The 21,502-nt window shown below is 36.4% G+C and overlaps 1 protein-coding gene across 4 annotated transcripts in view; it reads right to left on the bottom strand.

Moving 5' to 3' along the window:
- Nucleotides 1-41: 41 nt before the first annotated feature.
- Ca-alpha1t (Ca[2+]-channel protein alpha[[1]] subunit T) overlaps nucleotides 42-21,502 on the bottom strand; it is a 47,777-nt gene continuing 26,316 nt past the window's right edge. For 3 of the 4 annotated variants that reach the window (XM_070304553.1, XM_070304552.1, XM_070304555.1), the window contains exons 17-34: nucleotides 12,907-13,063; nucleotides 10,961-11,116; nucleotides 10,610-10,738; nucleotides 10,040-10,324; nucleotides 9,616-9,764; nucleotides 9,379-9,525; nucleotides 8,933-9,101; nucleotides 8,448-8,797; nucleotides 7,987-8,179; nucleotides 7,646-7,795; nucleotides 6,946-7,326; nucleotides 6,543-6,735; nucleotides 6,161-6,422; nucleotides 5,770-6,050; nucleotides 5,119-5,411; nucleotides 4,771-5,032; nucleotides 4,385-4,650; nucleotides 42-4,050 (exon numbers count right to left, since the gene is read on the bottom strand). In XM_070304553.1, the coding sequence (XP_070160654.1) occupies nucleotides 3,094-4,050; nucleotides 4,385-4,650; nucleotides 4,771-5,032; nucleotides 5,119-5,411; nucleotides 5,770-6,050; nucleotides 6,161-6,422; nucleotides 6,543-6,735; nucleotides 6,946-7,326; nucleotides 7,646-7,795; nucleotides 7,987-8,179; nucleotides 8,448-8,797; nucleotides 8,933-9,101; nucleotides 9,379-9,525; nucleotides 9,616-9,764; nucleotides 10,040-10,324; nucleotides 10,610-10,738; nucleotides 10,961-11,116; nucleotides 12,907-13,063 (4,780 nt within the window). In that variant the 3' untranslated portion in view covers nucleotides 42-3,093. Of the gene's footprint in view, nucleotides 4,051-4,384; nucleotides 4,651-4,770; nucleotides 5,033-5,118; nucleotides 5,412-5,769; nucleotides 6,051-6,160; nucleotides 6,423-6,542; nucleotides 6,736-6,945; nucleotides 7,327-7,645; nucleotides 7,796-7,986; nucleotides 8,180-8,447; nucleotides 8,798-8,932; nucleotides 9,102-9,378; nucleotides 9,526-9,615; nucleotides 9,765-10,039; nucleotides 10,325-10,609; nucleotides 10,739-10,960; nucleotides 11,117-12,906; nucleotides 13,064-19,377; nucleotides 19,499-21,502 lie in introns of all 4 variants that reach the window. The other variant, XM_070304554.1, reaches the window with a different exon arrangement.

Below are 21,502 nucleotides of genomic sequence, written 5' to 3'. Positions count from 1 at the left end.
CTTGTGGGTGATTGTTCAATAAAAAGAATGGATCATCTCAACGTAATCGTCGCTCGATTTATTACATTTGTACATATTTAGTTCTCCTTTGACTCCGTTATTTCGAATCTCTCCTCCACACGTTCTCCGTCACACACACGTATCCCATATTCTGTCATATCCTCCCGGCTTTGCGTGACGAAGCGAAACGTGAAAATTTCACATTTCACCAACCATGTCGGGCGCATACATACAGAACATCAGGCAGACAAGAAGGACGCTCTCCCGGCGGTGCTACGTGGACACCAACCGTTATTACATCGTTACCGTAATTAAAATAGTATGATATATATCTGGAACCGGCGACGGTCCGGTGTTTTTGGTTTTTGCTTCTTTATTCTGTTTAGTTATAGCTTAGTTTCTCTTCCCTTCTAATTCGACGATTACGCGCACTGCCTTCTCTACGGGCGAAGAACAGACTCGAGAGGCACACACGCTGCGAGTTTCGATATACGATATTTCTTTCAATTAACGCGTGCACACGTATGTAGGATTGTATGACTAATGATTTTTACTTTTCTCCGTTTTTGTTTGTTTTTTTTTTTTTCCCCCGAACCGGTGTGTTTCTGTCTTCTTGCGACTTTTTTTTACAGCGTATGATCGCCGGACTATCAATACGTGTGCAGCTGTAATCGGCGAATTCGCGCGATCGGCGCGTGTCTAGAATAACTATAATTCGGAGGTCAGTCGTCTAACGCTATCGAGCTATCGAGAGCTGGTCGTGGTGCCAAAGAGACGCGCGTACATGTACGTAAACACACACGAATACGTAATTATGTCTCTACATATTTCCCTTAAAAACGTCTAACATGATCCGACGTAGCAATTTCGTAGCGGCTCGTTGCTTTTCTTTAATGTTGCTACTAGCACTTACTGCGTCGTCTCCAGTCGAGATTTAACGCTAGAACGACCAAGACTATTATTTAAATCTCTCTCTAAATATTTTTCTTAATAAAAAGATATTAAAGTATTTACAATTTTATTTGTAAAATTTTCCATTTTTTCAATTTTCTTATTCTCGTGTCATATAATAGTAAAATAGTGTTTCATATAAAGTTCTCTATGAATTATATGTTTTAATTTTTAATTAAATAACGATATTTGAATACGTTGATGTGTGAAAACCACTACCTCCAGAAACAATTAACTATATAGAAATATAGTGTTATTCTCAAAATATAGACAATATAAACAATAATGGAGAAGATATAATGGAGCTAATTTATTATTTACGTATAATATAGTTTTTCTCCGTATTATATTCATTGTAAGAAATAATTTTTCTAATTAGAAAAATTCTCAGCCGTTCTAATGTTAAGCGCAACTCTCCGTGAAATCGTTACGCGTTAATGTAACGTCCTTTCAACGTATGAAAAAATTGTTCTTAAACTCGACTCATCGCTCGACTCAAGATTTTGTTAGGCTTTAACGAAACACAATATCCCGATCAAACGATCGATCGGTCAACAATTACTATTTGATTCTTTTTTTTTTTTCTTCGAAACAACGCGACGCGCCGGGCGCCCGTTAACGTGTGATTTTAACGACTATACCTCCGACGAAGGATGCAGGGACTCGTCGATCACCATTTCGCAGCTGAGAAAACGCGGGGGCACCACCACCGCACGAAGGTTCGTCAACGTTCGTAAAAGGCATAGAGTTGTTTACTTTTACTTTTTTTTCTTGTTAGATTTTTACTTCGACAATTGTTAAATATATTACCGCACGCGGTAGTATCAAAATAAACCACACCAAGTGTAGAGTATAGAATATCCGTAGATGTATATGTATGTACAGTATAGAGTTTCTATTTATCTCTGCTTTGTCTCTCTATAGTTTAATTCCCCGCGAAAGCCACACAGCATTGATTTTCGTTTTATTAAAAAGTTAGCTACGTTACTAAATTTTTGCTGTCGCTGTTGTTGTTGTTGTTGTTGTTGTTGTTACTGCTGTTGCTGCTGTTGATGTTACGGTTTCATACTGATATTTGCCGTTATCATTAGGAAATACACTACGATTAAAGTATATCACAGATGTCAACGAGAAGAACGCTCTAGTTGAAAAGAGTAAATTCAACGAAATAAAGATAAATCGCAAGTTTCGAACGCCGATTATCAATAATTTCCACAATTGGTCGATCAAACTTTTAAAATTCTAGCGAAAAGAAATTATTTCATAAAGATCAAACAATCTATTGTATATATTATATATGGAGAGATAAAATTAGATTTACATAAATTTTATTATTCTAATCAGAATCTCTGTTTATAATGGTCATGTAAAATTTAATTAATTAATCATATTAACCATTCAAATGACAAAAATATAATTAATTATAATATCGATCGATTGTAGATATTTTTGATTTTCAATCGCCTATCCGCGCGAGAATTCGAGAAGAGTTAGAGAATAAGGAAAGGCGAGATAGTGTGGTCCAATTAATTGCAGTTTTGTCGTAGACACGACAAAAAGATCTCTTCTAGCTATAAACTACTAAAATTCTTTCTCTAATTTTTATCGACGCGATCTACGTCGTTCTTCTTCCTACCAATTCCTACAAATCGACTTTCACGACACTTCAAAAACGGAACACGAGATCAGTTCCGTTGGCAATAAGAGATTGTCATAAGTTTTCAAGTTGCGCGTTACATGCGCTTTACATGTGTTACATTTAGCGTAGCCGTTTTCTGCGCCACGGGTCGATAAATTCCCCTGATTACATCATCTCTCGTTCGCGCAATCGTATCTTATTTACACGATTCGCGGGGTATGTTTCGTTCTCATACTTTCTCCAGATATATCCTAGGACACAATTTTTCTAAATACTCGACTGGTTCTTTTTTTTATTTTTTGGCAAGTTCGCGGCGGCGAAGTGACTAAAATATTACGACTATATTGTCATGCACTACAGTCTTTCTTAGAGCCCTTTCCCAAATCCTTCCCACGCGATCTCTCTTTACCATGGTATTTTCCGCTCTATGTTGTATCGTCTGCGAAATCTCTCGCCGCCACAGTACATACATCTACAGACTATTTCGACTCGTTCGCTCCGTATTAAGAAGGATCCATCGGTCCACCGGCGCAGAACGGTTTCTCGGATGTCTCCTTGTTATCGTCCGTGCGGTCATCGTCACCACCGTCTCTCATCGTCGTAGCGGAGGAGACGCTGGTCGAGGCATCCAGAGTCTCGTCGTCGCGCGTCAATCCGCCGCCGCGCCGCTGCCCGTTGCTGCTGCTCGCCGAGTCCGTGTCGTCCACGTAAATCCTAACGTCGGATCCGATAGCGCCACCCTCACCGATGTGCACTCCACCGCTACCGCTGCCGCTACCCCCATTTCGACTGCCGCTGCCGCTACCCCCATTTCGACTACCGTTGCCGCTACCGCTACTGATGCTGCCGGCAACGCTGATGCTGGCGACGGCACTGAGACTGCCGGTGCCGGTGCTCTCGCTCGCGTTGCCGCACGGCGACGGGACCTCGTCGGATCTATCCTCGGTGGTAACGTAGATGTGGCTGTAACCCTCACCGCGGATGATCGCGCTATACTGATCGCTGGCGATGCTGGCGGTGGCGGACGCGGCGTTGACGTCGCGCGTTGTCTTCAACTTGGACGGCCTTCTCTCGTTGATGACGGATTGCACATCGAGGTCGTCCTGGGTCGCCGCCGCCGCCGCCGTCGCCTTCGATCTCGGCTCCTCCGGTCGAATCTTGCCACCAGCGTAGCCGTTCGCGATGCTAAGGGTCCGTGTGCTACTGCTGCCGGCGCCCGCGCTCGCACTCGCGCTGTCCGGCGACTGCGACGGTGATTGCGTGTCGCTAGATGTCCGACGGTTCATCGTCGCCTTGGACGGGTAGATTTCGGTGGTCGGCATGAGGTAACGATCGCTGGTCAATTTTGGCGGAACGCTCAAAGTGCTGCTCGAACCGGCGGGAGTGACCAGGGAAGAGCTAGTCGGTGGCCTACTTACACTCAGCAGAGATTTGTTTTCACGCGTTTCGCCGGTGGTTACCTGTAAAATTAATGTATGCAGTTATATCAATGTGTCACTTCAATTTTAAATATTAGTTTTTTTTTTTTTTTTCAAATATTTCTATTAAAAATTATAACGGATAATGGCAATATATCGAATCTTTTGCTGAGAGAATTTTAATATGTATATAAATATACTGTATAATTTTTCGAAGATAACTTTGATTCATAATTTTGAGGAATTTACTTAATGATCATCAGATGTGCGTGGATGAGAAATTTTAATTATATTCTTCGAGACGAGTTATCTGGTCCTTTGTTTACGAAATATATAGGTATATAAATTCATATTATCGGAATATGTGACTCTTTACCTGCAACTTTTGACGTTGTACGTGACTGGTATCTTGGTTAGCGACGCCGTAACTACGATGCGGAATAATTCGAGGCACGCTCAGGTTGCTCACAGGCTTCTCGAAGACTTCGGCGACTTCAAAATGCATTGGCAACAGTGACCTTCGCTGATGATGGCTCGAATGGAAGGTTTGCCGGCGTTTCGACTTAAACTTGGACGGTCTTGAACTCGAACGGTAATACGAACTACGACGTTTCTCGTCCAAGGACACGGAAATCGAGGTGTCTGGAAAACAATCGATTAATTTTATGACGAAAAACATTAAGATAATAAAGAAAGGAACATTGCAATAATCGATACGCCAGTAATCAGCACATCAATTACAATAATCGGTAATGTTCTTACCATCGATGTTTCTCTCTCTTGGTGGATTATAAATAAAATTTGCAGGTAAGGACTGAACTTTGGCCAATCCTGGTCTCACAGGTATTTTTACGTTCCCCACCATAGATACGCGCTCTTTGTCTTCGTCGTCTTCATCGTCGTCATCTATTCTACCGTTCATCGCTATGTCATCTTCATCTTCCTCCTCCATCTCAAGAAGCTCTTCCTGCTCCGCGGCTAATTCTCTCTCCAACTGTGTTTCCATATCGAGCTCGTCTTCCATCTAAAATTATAACATTGTATATATTTCAAACTTTTATGGTCAAAACGAAGAACGAATCTGTTTAAAAAATTTTCCGAAACCGTCACCTGTTTGTGACTTTCTTCCAAATGTTTCATCAGCACAGCAACGACGACATTCACCAGTACAAATTGTGCCATTAAAACAAAAATCACGAAAAATATTGGCGCAATAATAGTGCTCACGCAACAATTCTTGACACAATCTGCCGCATCGTCGCAATCATCCCTCAATGTGTCTTTCATGATACCATTCCAATTGTCACCGGTGGCGACTCGGAAAAGCGTTAAAAAGGCCATGCCAAAATTACTAAAATGCGCATGCTCACCAAGACCTTGGCAAGGCATTTCATCGTTGCATTCTGTGATAGCAAAATTAATATTATTTGATTTCAATCAGTCTATCTCTTTATAATCTCTTTTGATAGAGAATTGTATCGGTATTAAAATTCTTACGATTACACAAACAGAAAGAAATATCTAATATCTAATATCTAATTTATCGCGAATAATTCTCATAAAAAAATTAATTCTCTTCATAAAACTTGCAATCTTTGTTAGATATATTTAAGATAGGTTAATTAAATATTAATCAGAACAATAAACTTTAAAAGTTATTTTATCGCAAAAGACAAAGCGAAGAATTTTTCTAAATTTATTCAAAAAAGCTATTTAGGCGTAATAGTTAATCAAATTTAATCATATCGAATGGATAGTTACCTAGCCGGCCGAAAAGTTCCACTCCTAGGGCGGCAAATATAAAGAAAAGCAAGAAAAACAATAGTCCTAGATTTCCAACTTGCGGTAACGCCTGCATCACCGTGTCCAGAAGAGCACGTATGCCCTTCGCCATTTTCAAAAGCTTCAACACACGGGCTATCCGTAACACTCGCATTACGCGAATTATCGTGGGATTAATGGGAATGATCTTAGATTCGACCTCCTCTAACACGATGCCAACGACTGATAATATCACTATTCCTACATCTAGTTGATTCCATCTATAAGAAGGACCGTCGTTAGAACCGTAGAATCTTCTTCTCCATGATGCCGTTGATAAAAGTTCACGTCCCACGAAAATACTTTACGTAAAAGAAAGACACGTGCTTACTTGTCCTTTAGATAAAGATGCAGACCGAGAGCGACAAGCTTCATGAAAGATTCGAGAATGAAAACGGCGGTGAAGAAATAATTGAAAATCTTTAACGCATAGGTGAGCGCTTTCGGCATCATGTAAAATTCCATCGCCATCGTGACGACATTGAGACCGATGACCGCGGCGATCGCCAGATCAAAATACTTGGACGTCACGACATTGTGAACAAACAGCCGTGACTTTGAGTAATTGGTGTAATACGGCGGCTCGTGCATTTCTAAAAACAATTACGATCAATATTGCATGTATACCGGCATCTCTCGACAAGTAATCAGCTTCGTGCTACGTGATATACCAGAGAAGTGGCATTAATCTAGATGGGCCTGCGGCCACTCACTTCGTCTTTTTTTCTCCATCTGCAATGCGCGTTTGGCCGCTCTACGTACACGCTCCTCTTTCTCCTGCTCTTCGCGGCACCTATGGAAATTCTCCACCACCACGCCGACGAACATGTTCAGCACGAAGAAACCCACCAGTAAAATGAACGCGATGAAATACAACAATCGCCATTCGGAATAATTTTCGATAGGCTATAATCAATTTTATTTTTCATCATTCGTCGTTAGAAGTTACGTGTGAGTAACGTTTCAATTATTTTTATAAACGTAAATAATAAATCGTGATATGACACTGCTTTTTAAAGATATTTGAAAAAGATATAGAAAGTTTATAAATATTTATATAATATACGATGTAAGTTAAAACATGTATTTTATTTTCACTGCCTGAACTTCTCTCACCTGTTGATCGACGCCAACAGCGTCTAGACCGGTGTACATGATGTTTACCCATCCGTCTCGCGATGATAAAACGAACAATGACATGAGAGCTTTGCCAAGATCGTCGAAATTGTACTTTCTGTTTAACCACATGTTTCGCTTATCGGCCAAACAATCCGTTTTATTGCGCACGTTTTTGATATCGGGACCTTCGCAATAGTAGAACGCGCCTTTGAACAGTTGCACTCCGAGTATACCAAAGATTACGAAAAACGTGCAGCAGATCAGAACGATGTTACCGATGGGCCGCAATGAGGACAGCAATGTCTGAACCACCAGTTTTAAGCCAGGGGCGCGATTGATGACTCGCAGGGGTCTTAATGATCTCAATAGTCTAAATACCTATAGTATTAAAAAAAAAAAAGACCGATTAGAATAGAATGCATATAACATTGGCGAAAGTTTAATTGTTAATAAACATTGATGATACCCCGAAAAAAAAAATGAACTTATGTCATTAAATATGGCCATATATATATTGTATTGTATATATAGGGTCTTATGTCCATTTTTCTCGGGTACATTTATAACTCATGATAATCTCTTTTATTCTCAGTATCTCAATGTCGGACAAATGAAAATAAAGATATATACGTATATAGTAATACAATAGTATATACATATAATATAAATCTCCGAGATATAAAAATATTAAGCTTACTCTTAGTATTCCAAATATTCTCGGGCTACTCGATGAGAGCACCGACATTGATAGATCGATTATGGAAATGATAACGAGAGATCCGTCCATAATATTCCAGCCTGAAGTGAAATACGCATCTGGACCATAAAGCATACCCGTCGCGACCACCTATGACAAAATAATCACATGTAAGTAAATGCGAATTATACGCGGTTTTATAATTCTAACAATTTCTATGCTTTCTCATATTTATGTAATTGTAGAAGAACAAAACTTTATTGAAAGCAAATTTTATCATAAATTATTGGAGATATCTAATAATACACATCTTTAAAATAAGATCTCCAAAGTACGTTTACCTTAACGAACATCTCGATGGCAAAAACGCCAGTAAAAATATAATTCGCAGTCGATAGAAAAATTCTCTCACGGCTGTCAGGCGGTATATTCGGTCGTTCCATCGCCAGAGTAATGCAGTTCAATCCAATGAATAGCAATATCACATTGTCAAACCACTTTTGATCAACAAACCACTGACAGAAGATACGAAACCTGCAGTTTCGAGAAATTTATGAGTCTCTTACATTTTCTAATCGGCACAAAATTTGCTAATTTCTCATTCAACTTCAATTTAATAGTAATATCATATATGTAATTAAATCTATATTATTTCTATCTCCGCTCTTAATTGATTATTATCATATAAATATTTTTATATTATTTTTTATTACTTTTTCGTTATATCGTTTCTCATCTATTTTAAAGCAAAATCTCAGACATTAATTGTGTAGAAATGTATGTTTGAATCTAATAATATTACCTATTATTGGGTGGGAATAAATACAGGGAATAATTTTCACGTTCCTGTAGGCAGCCCTTAGGTTCAAAGAACATGAATATCTTTTTGATTTTCTCAACGCTGCTCGCACTTCCGTGGCCGTTCGACGGCGGCGTCTGTTCGCCGCCCGTTCTCGGAAGCTCTTCTTCTTGTTCGGGAAGTCGTTTGATTCTCGGCAGTGGACCAGTCTCCATTGAAAGATTGTTGATCGTGCGTGGGGTCGAGGACGGTGCGAGCGTCTCATCCAACGGCAGCGTTTTCCTCGTGGACATCTGAACATTTTCGTATCCGCGCAACGAATTTCTTCGCGAAAGCTCGCCGATCCATCGCATCTGGAAATTTAAGATATTAATGCAACACAACAATGCAGAGCTTATTGACAATAAAGTGATGCAAGAAAGCATTATACAATGATGATAAAGTTACGATTAATGGCTATCAAAGACGTACGTTATGTCACCATTTACCTGATTAGGCGTAATTGTATAACGACGAATCGACCATGGGCCGTAACTTTCAAGCGAATTATTAGGACTCAAACTACGATTATTGCTTGTTAGGACGGTGGTTCGATTATTGGGCGCGTCGCGTTGCGTGTCGTTTCTTATCGAACCATGCAAATATCCGCCGTTAAAACTGTGAAAGAGACAGATTATAGATATTATTTTCGTTATTAATATTATTATATACATATATGTGTGTGCGCGTGTGCGCGTGTATCGGCATTATTATATATTTTTATTATTATTATTTCTAATATAACGGGTAAATAAGAAAATGCTTTGGTATGTTTCGTTAACTCTAACATAAGATAGCAGATTTTTTCAACTCACTGAATCGGATCTAAAAATTGTTAATGAATTATTCATTTCTTTTAAATAATTTGCGACGAATGATGCTTTAGTCGACTTACGTTGGATTGGATCCGACGAGAGTACTGCGCCCATTATTGAGTATAGTCGTATGACCAGTGTTCTCGTCGTCACTCGTCGACCATCGTTTTCTCCGCAAGGACGGCCGTGACAAGCGCCACGAATAGCCTCTTTGTATCCTCGGCGGACTAAAGTGAAAAGAAACGCGATATCAGAAAAAGAAGAATGTGTACGATGTTTAGAGAACTTAATCGAGAAACGACGAATTGCACAGATACCTAGAACTCGAATCTCTCGTCGAAGGATTGACAACGGCCGTAACGAGGCTTATGCGTCTCGGGAATTGACCAGCTATTAAATTGTTTGTCGGTATTTTGTTAGATACATCGGGCAGTTTTAATAATCCCGAGGGTATACTACACTGACTCTGCAAATACACAAAGCATTGTCATCATTATTACATATTTTCTCTCGTTATGTTCTTCTTTAATCTAGTATTCTAATAAGGAATGCGACTAGAAATCTTGTGAATTCAAAATATTATTACGAGAGCTTCATCGAAATATCAAATTCTCTGATTATTATCTAACACGGATAAATTTCTATTCTCGTATATGTATAAGTATGCATATATCGCACATTATAATATCAATCGCAAAGCTTGCCCTGCACAACTGGTCTATTATTGAAATGAAAACGTACACCAGATCGATCGATAGATTCGATCGAAAGGGCAGCAGCGGGATAAACTGCTCGGCAATTAAGATCTCTGTAGCCAACATCCAACGTAGTGTTTGGAGAGTCTTGAGGAGTTGCCGCCGTATGAGTGATTATCGGCGGCTGACCAGCCACACCCATCATCTTATTCTCTTTCTGAATGTTACACTTTGGCTCATCCATCCGTTGTTTCCACACGCTGTTTTGCTTCTCCCTGTTATCCTTGTACTTTCTCAGCTCCTCCGCGCTCTGCCACGAATTCTTCTGATCCTACAAATCGCGTATACGAAAACTGATGCAACGTAAAGCCGAGAAAAATTTTGCGAAAATCCGTTTATCAGATAAATCATGCCGAGATAAAACAATCTATAACTCTATTTCCTGCAAAATGTTCGGAATGCGTCAGAAAATAATAATCTAAAATGGGGACAACTTTTGCGTCTTATTCTTCTTTCTATATTCTTTGCGTGGCGTAGAACGGAAAATAAACAATCGGACGGCGAAAAAAATAAAAGAATTTATTTATTAGAAGAGAGATCGCGCGTGCAATTATACCTGGGTATACGTATCGCTGTCAGAGATCGAATGCGATCCCGATACTCTCGACGATCCGTCCTCGCTGCCTATTCCAGCGGCGAGCTTTTTCGCCATTTCTCTTTGCTCTCGTTCTCTCCTCTCGTTTCTCTGCGAAATATACCATCCAATTAACATATTATACATAAATGTGAAGTAAATACATTAATAACTCACAATGTGAAACGCAATCAAAAAATCAAAACCTCGTACAGATCGAGAAAATAAATGTTACGAATTTATATGTAAGCATCTTTATATGCCTTCTACAATACTCACGTAAGAAATTAACAATTAAACGAGCAATGTGCTATATTATTCTTTAATTCCTACCTCCGATGAGAAACCTTCGACGAGAATGGCGACGAGAAGATTGAAAAGAACATAATTGCCAAAAGTCATTAACGCTACGAAGTAAAGCGCAGCCCAATGAGATGTCTTCTGCATACCGTTGAAGAGAACGACGTTCCAATCCTCCTGCGTAAGGATCTACATAAAAAGAAAAAAACGGAAGAAACTCCCGCTACATACCATATATAATATAGCATAAATATCTATACTTATTTATGATAAGGTACATACATGATAGGCAAGACGTTTTTTTTTTTTTTTTTCAATTTGTTAAAGAACGTACTCTTCTCTGTGAAATATATGCGCTCGCATATAAATAGCTTTGCTATATTATTTAATAAAGTTTACGTATTAATTTACACAATGTTAATAATTATATAATTTTTATAACAAGATCTTATGATATGTATTAAATAGAATACCATTAATTTAATCATTGAAATATCATTACGCGGTTGCCAAAGGTTTCGATTACCTTATTTCAAATATTGAATTATGCATAGACGCGCAGTTATATTTATGTTTCAATGCGATATTGAAACATACGAAGAGATAAAAATAGCTAAATAATTCGATAAAGTTTGTGTGTGAATGAACTACACGTTTAAACAGAGAATTCATTTTTTCATTACACACATTTCGTTACACATAGATGTTTTTAAAAATATTTTTATTTATTTCAATTATATTTGGACATACATGCAATTATGAGGAATACCATATATTGGCATACAAAGCAAGTCGGCGTTGTATTTGCACTGCATCCAAATTTGCATACTCGCCGATGGAGATGCATAAAAAACGTTTTGCCAACCAGTGTTGTAATACTTCGTGATTATGCATGCGTCGAGTTTTCTATCACGAATTTCTCTTTTCTTTTTGCCAGCTTTTCACGTCTACACATGTAATTTGCTTATCTATTATTATGAACTCTGTAATAGATCTTTGATCTACTTCTCTTTCTAGCTTAATAATGTTACGCTGAGTAAAAATGAAGAATTTCACTAATCGCTAAAAAAAAGATTAATTCAACATATTCTAAATGGTTAATATTTAATATTGATAGAATTGTTAAATACATGCGCAATATATTCTTATAATTATTAATAATAATATTCTATGAAATTCGATTTTTACGCGTACACATACAATCGGAATGCAACTGTCAACACGTTTATTTTTTATCAATTTATCTCAATATACTTATTTTGAATTATTATACAAACATATCCATTATATCAGAAATGAATACAGAGAGATATGCCAATAATACATAATAATTATTAATTGCGCAATGAGAAATTTAGGAAAAGTATTCGATGACAATCAAATCATGCAGTCATTAGACTGCATCGAGCATCGAGATATAAACGGAAACACGTGATAGAAAAGCAAAAACTCGTTTCATCGGTTTTCCGCAACGTTATATCTTAGTTGCTTTATATGGATGATGTGTGAGGTGAACTGAGATTACAACACACTCGTGGGTAGAATCGTCGTCGCGCAGTTTGATCTGCGCGAGCAAACAAAATAGTAAACGTAAACGTCGACATGTATACGTATATACCGCATTTGCACGCATGTAAATACAAAGCAACCATTAAAGGCTCCGCACACTCGGCACGGATAACAAAGAGACAAAAATGGACGCGAAGCGTAAATGGACTTGGGAAACGGTAGGATCACACGTCGAAGGAGGAGGGGGTCCGTTTTTGCTCAACACGAAGAAATATATAAATATATATAAATATGACTGGGATCTGTACAGAGAAAGAGAGAGAACGTGGACACGAATATATAGATAGGAGAAGAAGACCGTGTAAATTACGTAAAACACGTGTATATATGTATATGTATGTCGCATTTAACGTGTAAAAAATGTACTATTATATGTATATAACGTAAAAAAGAGGGGGGAACAATGGTACCTGAAAGACAGTGACTAGTGCCCAGACGATGTCGTTGAAATGTTTGCGATCACAGCGACACATTGGGTGCCGCGAGACCACCTCGGCACAGGTGCAGGGCCGACTCCGGTCCGCCCACATGCAAAACTTACCCCCGAACAGGTACATTCCTAGGATGCTGCAACCGAGACAATCCGCTGGCCTAAAGTAGCCCCAAGCTCCAGGACGGGGAGAGGTGGGATCGGATCGGAGTTGTGACAGGACTAGGACTTTGTGACAATCGCGAACAGCGTCTCCATTCTCATCATACAGTATATTTCCTCATTCCAGTTATTATTTGTATGAAATGTATAATAAATTAACTTTCTTTTTACTCGATTGTAATGGCAATGTAAAAAGCTATCGTTGCGAATGTTACGTCGATAAACGTATAAACGAAAATTGTATAATAACATTGACGTCATTAACATCGATCGCTAATTGGCATCTGACAGCTGACTATGATGAAATTAATAGGCAAAAAATACTATTTAAATAAAAGAATAGAAATTAACGGTAAAGTGTGTGTAGAATCCATAATCTCTAAATTTCAGATATATGTAATTCTATGATAACTTGATTTTTAGTTAAACTTTGCATGGCGCGTGTCAAACTATATATATGCTAAAAATATCTCACATAAATCACTTTTATCCATTAATTTGTAATTTGTTATTTTCGTTTTTAAATATTCTAAAGTAACGATCTGAGTTTAAGAATGTTTTGTATCTATTTTTGAAATATTAGAAATTTAACTAAAATTGTACAGAATGTTCTTACATATGTTCAGAAACTTATAAAAAAATCCTGAGTCGATTCACTGAAGCGATCAAAAGTTGTGACAATTCTAATTCGCAGCGATTTAACCCGTGATCTTATGGAGAACGTGTGACCACGTCGATTCAAATGGCCAAAACAAACGGAAATAATATTCAGAATTTGTTTAAAATTTACAGAATTATAATTTATATATATGTAGAGGAAATATTTGATTAAATAATATTTAACAAGCCCTGACTGGTTAAGAAGATATTAAATATAATTTGATAAAATTGGTCGTGTCATCCGACGCGAAATTCACTGCGAGAATAGTTGAATTTGAGATATCGTCACTGCAAAAAGTTAATTGATTCACAAAATTCACAAAATTCGGAAATTCTCAGTAATAAGACAACAGAAATTCAAAAATACACGTCTACACTGTAGCTATGATTAAATTGTAATATTCCACGCAATTTCTCATACTGAAACTACATAAGAAGTAGACATATTCATCAATATCGAATTTCAGCTACTTTTTGCTACGATTGTATCCGCTAATACATCCTTAAAGCTCACATTTTAAAAATATTTCTATAAAGAGAAATATATATCTTTAGCTTTTCTTAAATATGTATGCGTATATGCGTGTGAAATACAAGAATTTTTCAATTTTTTTGTATCGTCAACAGGTATATATTAGATATATATAAATATTTATAAGCACTTTTATCTTATATTAAACTATTGTATATTGCCTGCCATCAAAACATTTAAGCGCATTTAAACAAATTTATTTATGTATCAAATTAACATCTAAAGGATTAAATCGAAAAGTTTTTCTCTTGATTTTACATAACTACAATCGCGCGATATAATTTGGAATGCAATATTTTAAAATCTTGAATCAAAGTCGTCAATCTGTCTCTTTTCCTTTCATAAAAAGATTCAAAGTAACTTTAATAAGTTTAATTTCGAGAGCGGAGACTCTGCGCATCGATAAGAGAAATTAAGCAATTGTGTTGGACAGAACAGCGAAAACGACTGTCACTCGAAGCTCGTACAGACACATTCTGCAAATTCGGTGTGTCTGTATATATATATATATATATATATATATATGTATAAATAAACATATGTATCTTGTATTTGCACAATATAGATTAGATGTATGCGTGTAAAATATGGTAGGTATACATTTATGAGTTGTGAACGAATCATATCAACTTTGTGCAGTTGTAACGGACTTTATACGACGGGACGGAATAAAAAGGAACAAAAATCAAAGTTTAAAAAATTTGCACTCTTCTTTTGGTAAAAAATAATTTAAAAATTCTTTTCTTTGAATATATTTACTTCTCCCGAGCATTTTTCTTTATTTTTTTGCCCGAAAAACATCAATTAGATATAAATTTAGACATAAATTAGAATTTCATATGTTTGCATCATTATATAATTCCTCGATATAACATATCATACGTGCATATTATAATAATTACTTAATGTTTTACATGAGCAATCAATAAAGTTAATTTTAGAACGTATGTTGGAACAATAATTGACTTTAACTCGGTATATGACGTTTAGTCTGCGTATCTCATGATAAATAGTTATTCGGACGCGCATACGCAAAAGAATCATCTGTCAAGCTCGTCAATTATCCATTCCGTCGCGTCGGCTAATTTTTCTTGCGAATTTCGTTTTGTTGACGTTGAAAGCGAAATCGACGCCGAACGCGCTCTGCAAATATGACGAGCTTTAAATCATCTCTCGGCCGTGGCCAATAGATATCCGCACACACACTTTACAGGTACCGTGTGAAAATAAACGGCGCGAGAAAAGCTCCGCGAAAAACGCGATAGTAGCGAGAAAAGAAGAATGGATAGAGGCAAGATACCTGTTGTTGCAGAATGTCACGAACGTTTGCGAGAAGTGGAAAAAAGGGTATAATTGTCAAGCATAAATATATGTATAATCGTCTAATACGCTGAGATACGATATATGTATAATATGTATTACGGCGAACTCTCTCTTTCTCTCTTGTAGAGCGAGTATTTGCAAAAGGTACGCACAAATCTACCGAGTCTGCAATATCAATACGATGTTACGTGCCTTGCGCGATCTATATCTGGTTTGTATCTCTAGAATAAAGTAAAAAAGATGTTTCTCTACTATATGACTAACAAGAAATACTAATTAATCCTTTCGGACTACCATAATGTCCTGATGAAACTTGGGCTACTAAAAAATTGGAATAAAAGACTGGATCAAATTTGATTCATGTTCTAAATAAAAGCATTCTCTTTCTCGTGGAATAAGTATATAATATTTTTAATATTGTATAAGAAAATATTATTGTAGAGTGATTATATTTTAAAAGAATTTATTTCAAAAAGATGCAAATATGCATGCGATAACATAATGATAAAACAAAAATAAAAACTATGTAATTATTCGGTCTTTTTGTAATTATCTACGTGTTAAGCCATTTTTGGTATGTAGTTGGTATATTATATAAGTTTTTTTCTTTAACGCATTTGTGTCATTCGTGTTCGATGGACACATGGTCTCGTCTCGGTTCCTCGAGTGGTAGCATTTTTAGATTTGTGACGCGGCGATGCTCCTATCGGGTCGAGTCGATATTTCACGCACGTATTGTATAATTCGGAACGAAGTTTTTTTTTACGCTCGAATCGTGGGCGTTTAAGAGAAAAAGTGACAGAAAAGTTACTGATAGAACGGAAAAAAGAAAAAGAGAGAGAGAGAGAGAGAGAGAGAGAGGGGGGGAAAAGGAAAGTACAAAGAGAGAAGTGTAAATGTCGTAAGTGGTGAAGTATAATGAAGTCAAAGAAGACAGAAAAGAGAGTAAGCGTGTAATAACAGTTTAGTGTGCTACACTGTTAAAAATGTGTGACGTGATATCGAGGCGTCGTTCACGAATATACAGAGTGCGTAATAATTCTAATAAGTAAAGTGTAAAAAGTTAAAAGAAGAGTACGAGCGCCGACACAAGCTGCTTATACGGCACATGATCGCTGCTAATTTTCTTCGCGAAGCAGAGAACAATCGGCTTCATTTATTGTTTGTATCGCCACGATGTCATGTGAACTGACATATGACATACGAGGAGATCTGTCGATCGTCGATCGCGGCGTTTCTTTTTAGCAGTATAACTGACAGAGGTCTGATCAGTAGTGAGAGATATATATGAATGTCAAATCCTCGCGTGACGAGGAAATGTAATATGCAGCAAGGTGTCGTACATAACGCGGTAAGAAATGACGGCAACAACGACAACAAGTGGCGACCAACTGTCTATAAAAGCACACGTCGCATGCAGAAAGTGCGAGTTGCACGATATGAATCAAGAGGGTTATTTTCTTCAATATATTGCGCTCCAAGTCAGGGCAGGGAGCCAATCCCACGGATCGCCCGGTAATCTTAGAAGGGTCATTTATCAGGAAGTGTCATTTAGGCAGGATGCGACAATTTTTCCGGGCGATCCTAAGATAACTGTCAAACAACACAAATGTCTCGAGAAAATTGTCAAAACGACATCAACATGTCTTTTAAACAACTTTATCATGTCTTTTAAACATTTGTATGATTCCACGTGACTTACAGTTTATAGACATTTGTATTGTTTGCGCTGTTACTCATCGTTTGGGCATATAATTGATTCTTATCGTCCATTGACATGCAACGAACGTATGGAAACAATCGACCGAATCGCCTGTATTAAATTCCTATTAGATTAAACTTGAAATTTTTAAACTGCCGTTTGAAATCGTTCCGAGATTATTGGCGGAATTCCTAGATATTGATTTTAATTTCGATGTTTCCTACGGTCGTCAAAAATCGTAATGGAACACAACGAGCACTAAAACTAAACCATCTACTCCGATAACATCAATATAATAATATCAAAAGCAATTTCAATATCGCTGACAACAGGAATAAGCAGCGAATGAAAATGCGCGAAGCGTCTAGACAAAGTTTTCTCGATACTTGAGCGAAAACGCCTGCATTCTTGAACTTCGAAAAATACTTCTTGGTATTTGATACATCTGGATCAAAATCATATTTAATATTTAATGTATATATACAATTATGTATATACTATTAATAAATTTGATACATTACATGATCTGAAAAATATTTTTGATAATATTTTTTAATGATAATTATTGATTCTTTTTTTCCAATATCGTTTTCTTAAAAAATTGGATTAGTTCTGCACCATAGATATCCAGGTAAATATTTTTAGAAACAAGATCTAAAAATTCCTGAATATATTATTTATAGTAGAGTATTATATGATTAGAAATTAAATCATTCTTTTTTTCATCTAATGCATTCAAAAATTATGCAAATTTCGATAATTATTAGAGCTAATCGAATATTAACATGTACAAATATCTATCCCGGCTATTCGAGGCTTTATGTACGAATAATATTCGGGTGTTCTGAATCATATACATAGTTTTACATAATCAACGTATGAGTATGATGAAAGATCGCATAACTTTATATAGCGTATATTTAATTCATTTCTCATTACAACTCAACATAATTACGCAGTGATTGTACATTCAATTATTATATACTAATTATTAATTTTCTGCATTAAACAAATATGAATGTCTATTACTCTTGGGTAAAACACGTGTACTGAATGTAATACCGATACCGGATATTACATATCCGTGCATTTTGAATTCGAATATTCGAGTGTCATTAGCTCTAATAATAATTCTATCTAACAATAAGATATTCTATCAAGTGGCAATATGAAAGAAACACTCTCGCAAGATGCAGGGGATTTCGCTCACCGTTATCAACACACAGAGAGACAACAGCTGCTTGCAAAAGCATGCCAGAAGGGAGCCAACTCGACGCGCTCGCAGACAATATATAGGAGGCGCGCATTAATATATATCGCACGTTGCACTTGTAAAGCGACGAATGCATTGCAAACGGATAGAAATGGAGAAGCGCCGGAATTATCGCCGGCAATCGTACGCCATTTCAATAAAATCCACGAATCTAGATAATTCGCATGTTCCCCTCCCTCTCACCTCTATAGGCTGCCAGCACCAGCTATAATCAGATTTCTTTTTCAACCCCTTCTTTCCTAAAATAATGTATGTCGCAAGAAATAAGATATATTAAAAATAATGGCTTCCAATATTTATTATCAAATAATAGAAATTAGAGGATTGTTTTTTATTAAGTATATTTTAATATTAATTATTAAATCAATCGCGTAAAGCCGGTACTAGTAGCTTCCTTCTGCCCTTCCCCTTCATCGGAGAAACGACGACATGCTTGAAAGCATTTATCTCCCAGTATACATTACCTGAGATCTCAGAAATCATTTAATAAAGTGTTGCGATCGTACGACTTTAACTCGAAAAACCAAACGTGACAGTATAATGTATACTTAGCATACTTAGCGTATATATATATGTAAATGTGCCGTGTGTGGTAAACGTTAATATATATATTAACGTATACATGCGCACGAGAATATATATATATATATATATATATATATATATATATATATATATATATGTGCGTGTGTGTGTGTGTGTGTGTGTGTGTGTGTGTGTGTAGATAATATACAGTATATAGAGAAATCAAAATGTCCTCGAGAAGATACGTGGGAAAGTATCTTTTTTTAGTAAGTACCTGAAACACCGTCACAATAGCCCAGAGTAACGAGTCAAAGTTTTTCCTATCACACTCGACGTCAGAGCTGCCTTTCATCGTTTCACAGAATTTGCAACCAAACAGGTTCATCCCGAGAATACTACAACACAACGAAACGTGCAATGTACTTTCTTATCCATATATATATTATACACGTAAACCGGAACAAAATGAGAAAGAAGAGAAAGAAAGAGAGAAAGAAAGAAAAAGAGAAAAAAGAGAAAGAAAGAATAAAGCTCGATTCAAACAAAATCACGACTAATAAAGCGTGATTCGGCCAAGTAACCGATCAATTTAAAATGTATAGATATATACAGGGTGTTTTAGAACCGTTAGACTTCCTTTTAGCCACAAATTTAGATAATCTTTTAGTTGATATTTTTCTGGATAATCTTTTGAGATAAACTTTTTTTATCAAAAACACTTCCCAAAAGAATTTGTCGCAAGCTATTAATTTTTAAACATAAAAGGTACCTTAAAAAGTGAAACGTATTTATTTCAATATAAAATCTAATATTAGAATTAATTAATTTTATTTTGCTCCTCCAAAATAAACACTCATCATGTCAGTATCGAATACTTTCATAATTATCGATACTTTGCCATCTTTAGTCAAATAGACATCCGGTTCTGTGACACTTTGTATATTTAGTCAAAAAGCATACAACGAATGAGCAGAATCGATCGATTGACATTTCTTTTACTTTACTACGATATTGTTGCGTTGCAATAATATTGTATAATGCATATCCGTGCATTCGTCGTATCTCGTAAAAAAAAAGAATGTATGATGGTGATATTGATCTCTAGAAACATTTGACGAGAAAACCAGATGCCTTCGGATCGATGCTAACGTGAACTTTCGTCATCTCTTGTAATCTGAAAACTTGGCCGAGTAAACGTATTCCTGCTTACTCCTGATGCAAGTATATCCATTATTTAATGCAAAGCGGCCGATCAGGAAAAGTCTCTTAAAGCGAATCTTTTGAAACTCCATTCGCGCATGTCTCGCGCGTCAAAACGCACACACCTAAGAATGACCGAGGATCTCGAGAAAAATGTATATCTGATTCTAAGGATCAGCACCAGAGAAGTATTCGCGAGCATTTGCATAATTTCGAAAACTTTGCATTTAATTTCAAAAGTTCGCATAAAGAAAGTTTCGGGCAGAAAAGAATCGTCCGGATTTACATCAACGATGTTACCGAGTATTATTCTTCTTCGTCTTTTCTTCGCAACTCCTCAACAAGTACGCGTGAAAACTATTTCATGCATAACAAAGTTATTAATTTTAGCTATCTTTTGATAAAAAAAGAATGCCTAAAAAATATTCTTAAAGTAATTGTTAAGAAAACAACCGGAAACAATTATTAGGTAGTCTCTCAATAGATCATTTTCGATAAATAATTCTTAATGATTACAAAATCCAATCTTTTATACTTAAGCGTTTAATAAATTCATAAATTAAGATTTAAAATATCCAAATAACACATGTCGATATTTTCAACGTTCGCAAAGTACGTTTCTGCGGCAGATATCAGCAATCAGTTGCAACGGCGAGAGTGGCGGTTGCGGCAAATTGGTCATCGAACGATCGTAAAATGCATCGTAAACGCACGAAAAGTATATAATAGCGAGAAATCCTACGCATTATGAGACGAATATGTATACGTAATCCTGCAGAAAGATATATATCGACATATTCGCTACGTTCTAATATTGAGGCCACACCGAGGCGCACGCATTTAAATATAAGCGCTTAGATAGCTCATAGTAGCAAGTAGAGAAAGAATAATAGAGAAATAGAGAGTGACAGCGAGAGAAATTCATTTGTATACACGAATATAAACTAAAAGGAATGTAGAAATAGTAGATATATATATATATATATATATATATATATATATATATATATATATATATATACATATAGCCCTTCATACTCGTCACTAAGACGTCCAGCATAAAAGCATCATGCACACACATGTAAATATATATTCATATACGTATATATATATATATATATATATATATATATATATATATATATATATTTATATATAGATATATTTTCTAAGTATTTATATAAACGTCGAAAAAATAC

The sequence above is a fragment of the Polyergus mexicanus genome, unplaced genomic scaffold, assembly GCF_030449975.1.
Source record: "Polyergus mexicanus isolate NDT 795.1 unplaced genomic scaffold, iyPolMexi1.0 SCAF_11, whole genome shotgun sequence".
NCBI classification, from domain to species: Eukaryota; Metazoa; Arthropoda; class Insecta; order Hymenoptera; family Formicidae; genus Polyergus; species Polyergus mexicanus.
The sequence above is the reverse complement of the archived record's forward strand: the minus strand, read 5'-3'. Positions and strand labels throughout refer to the sequence as shown.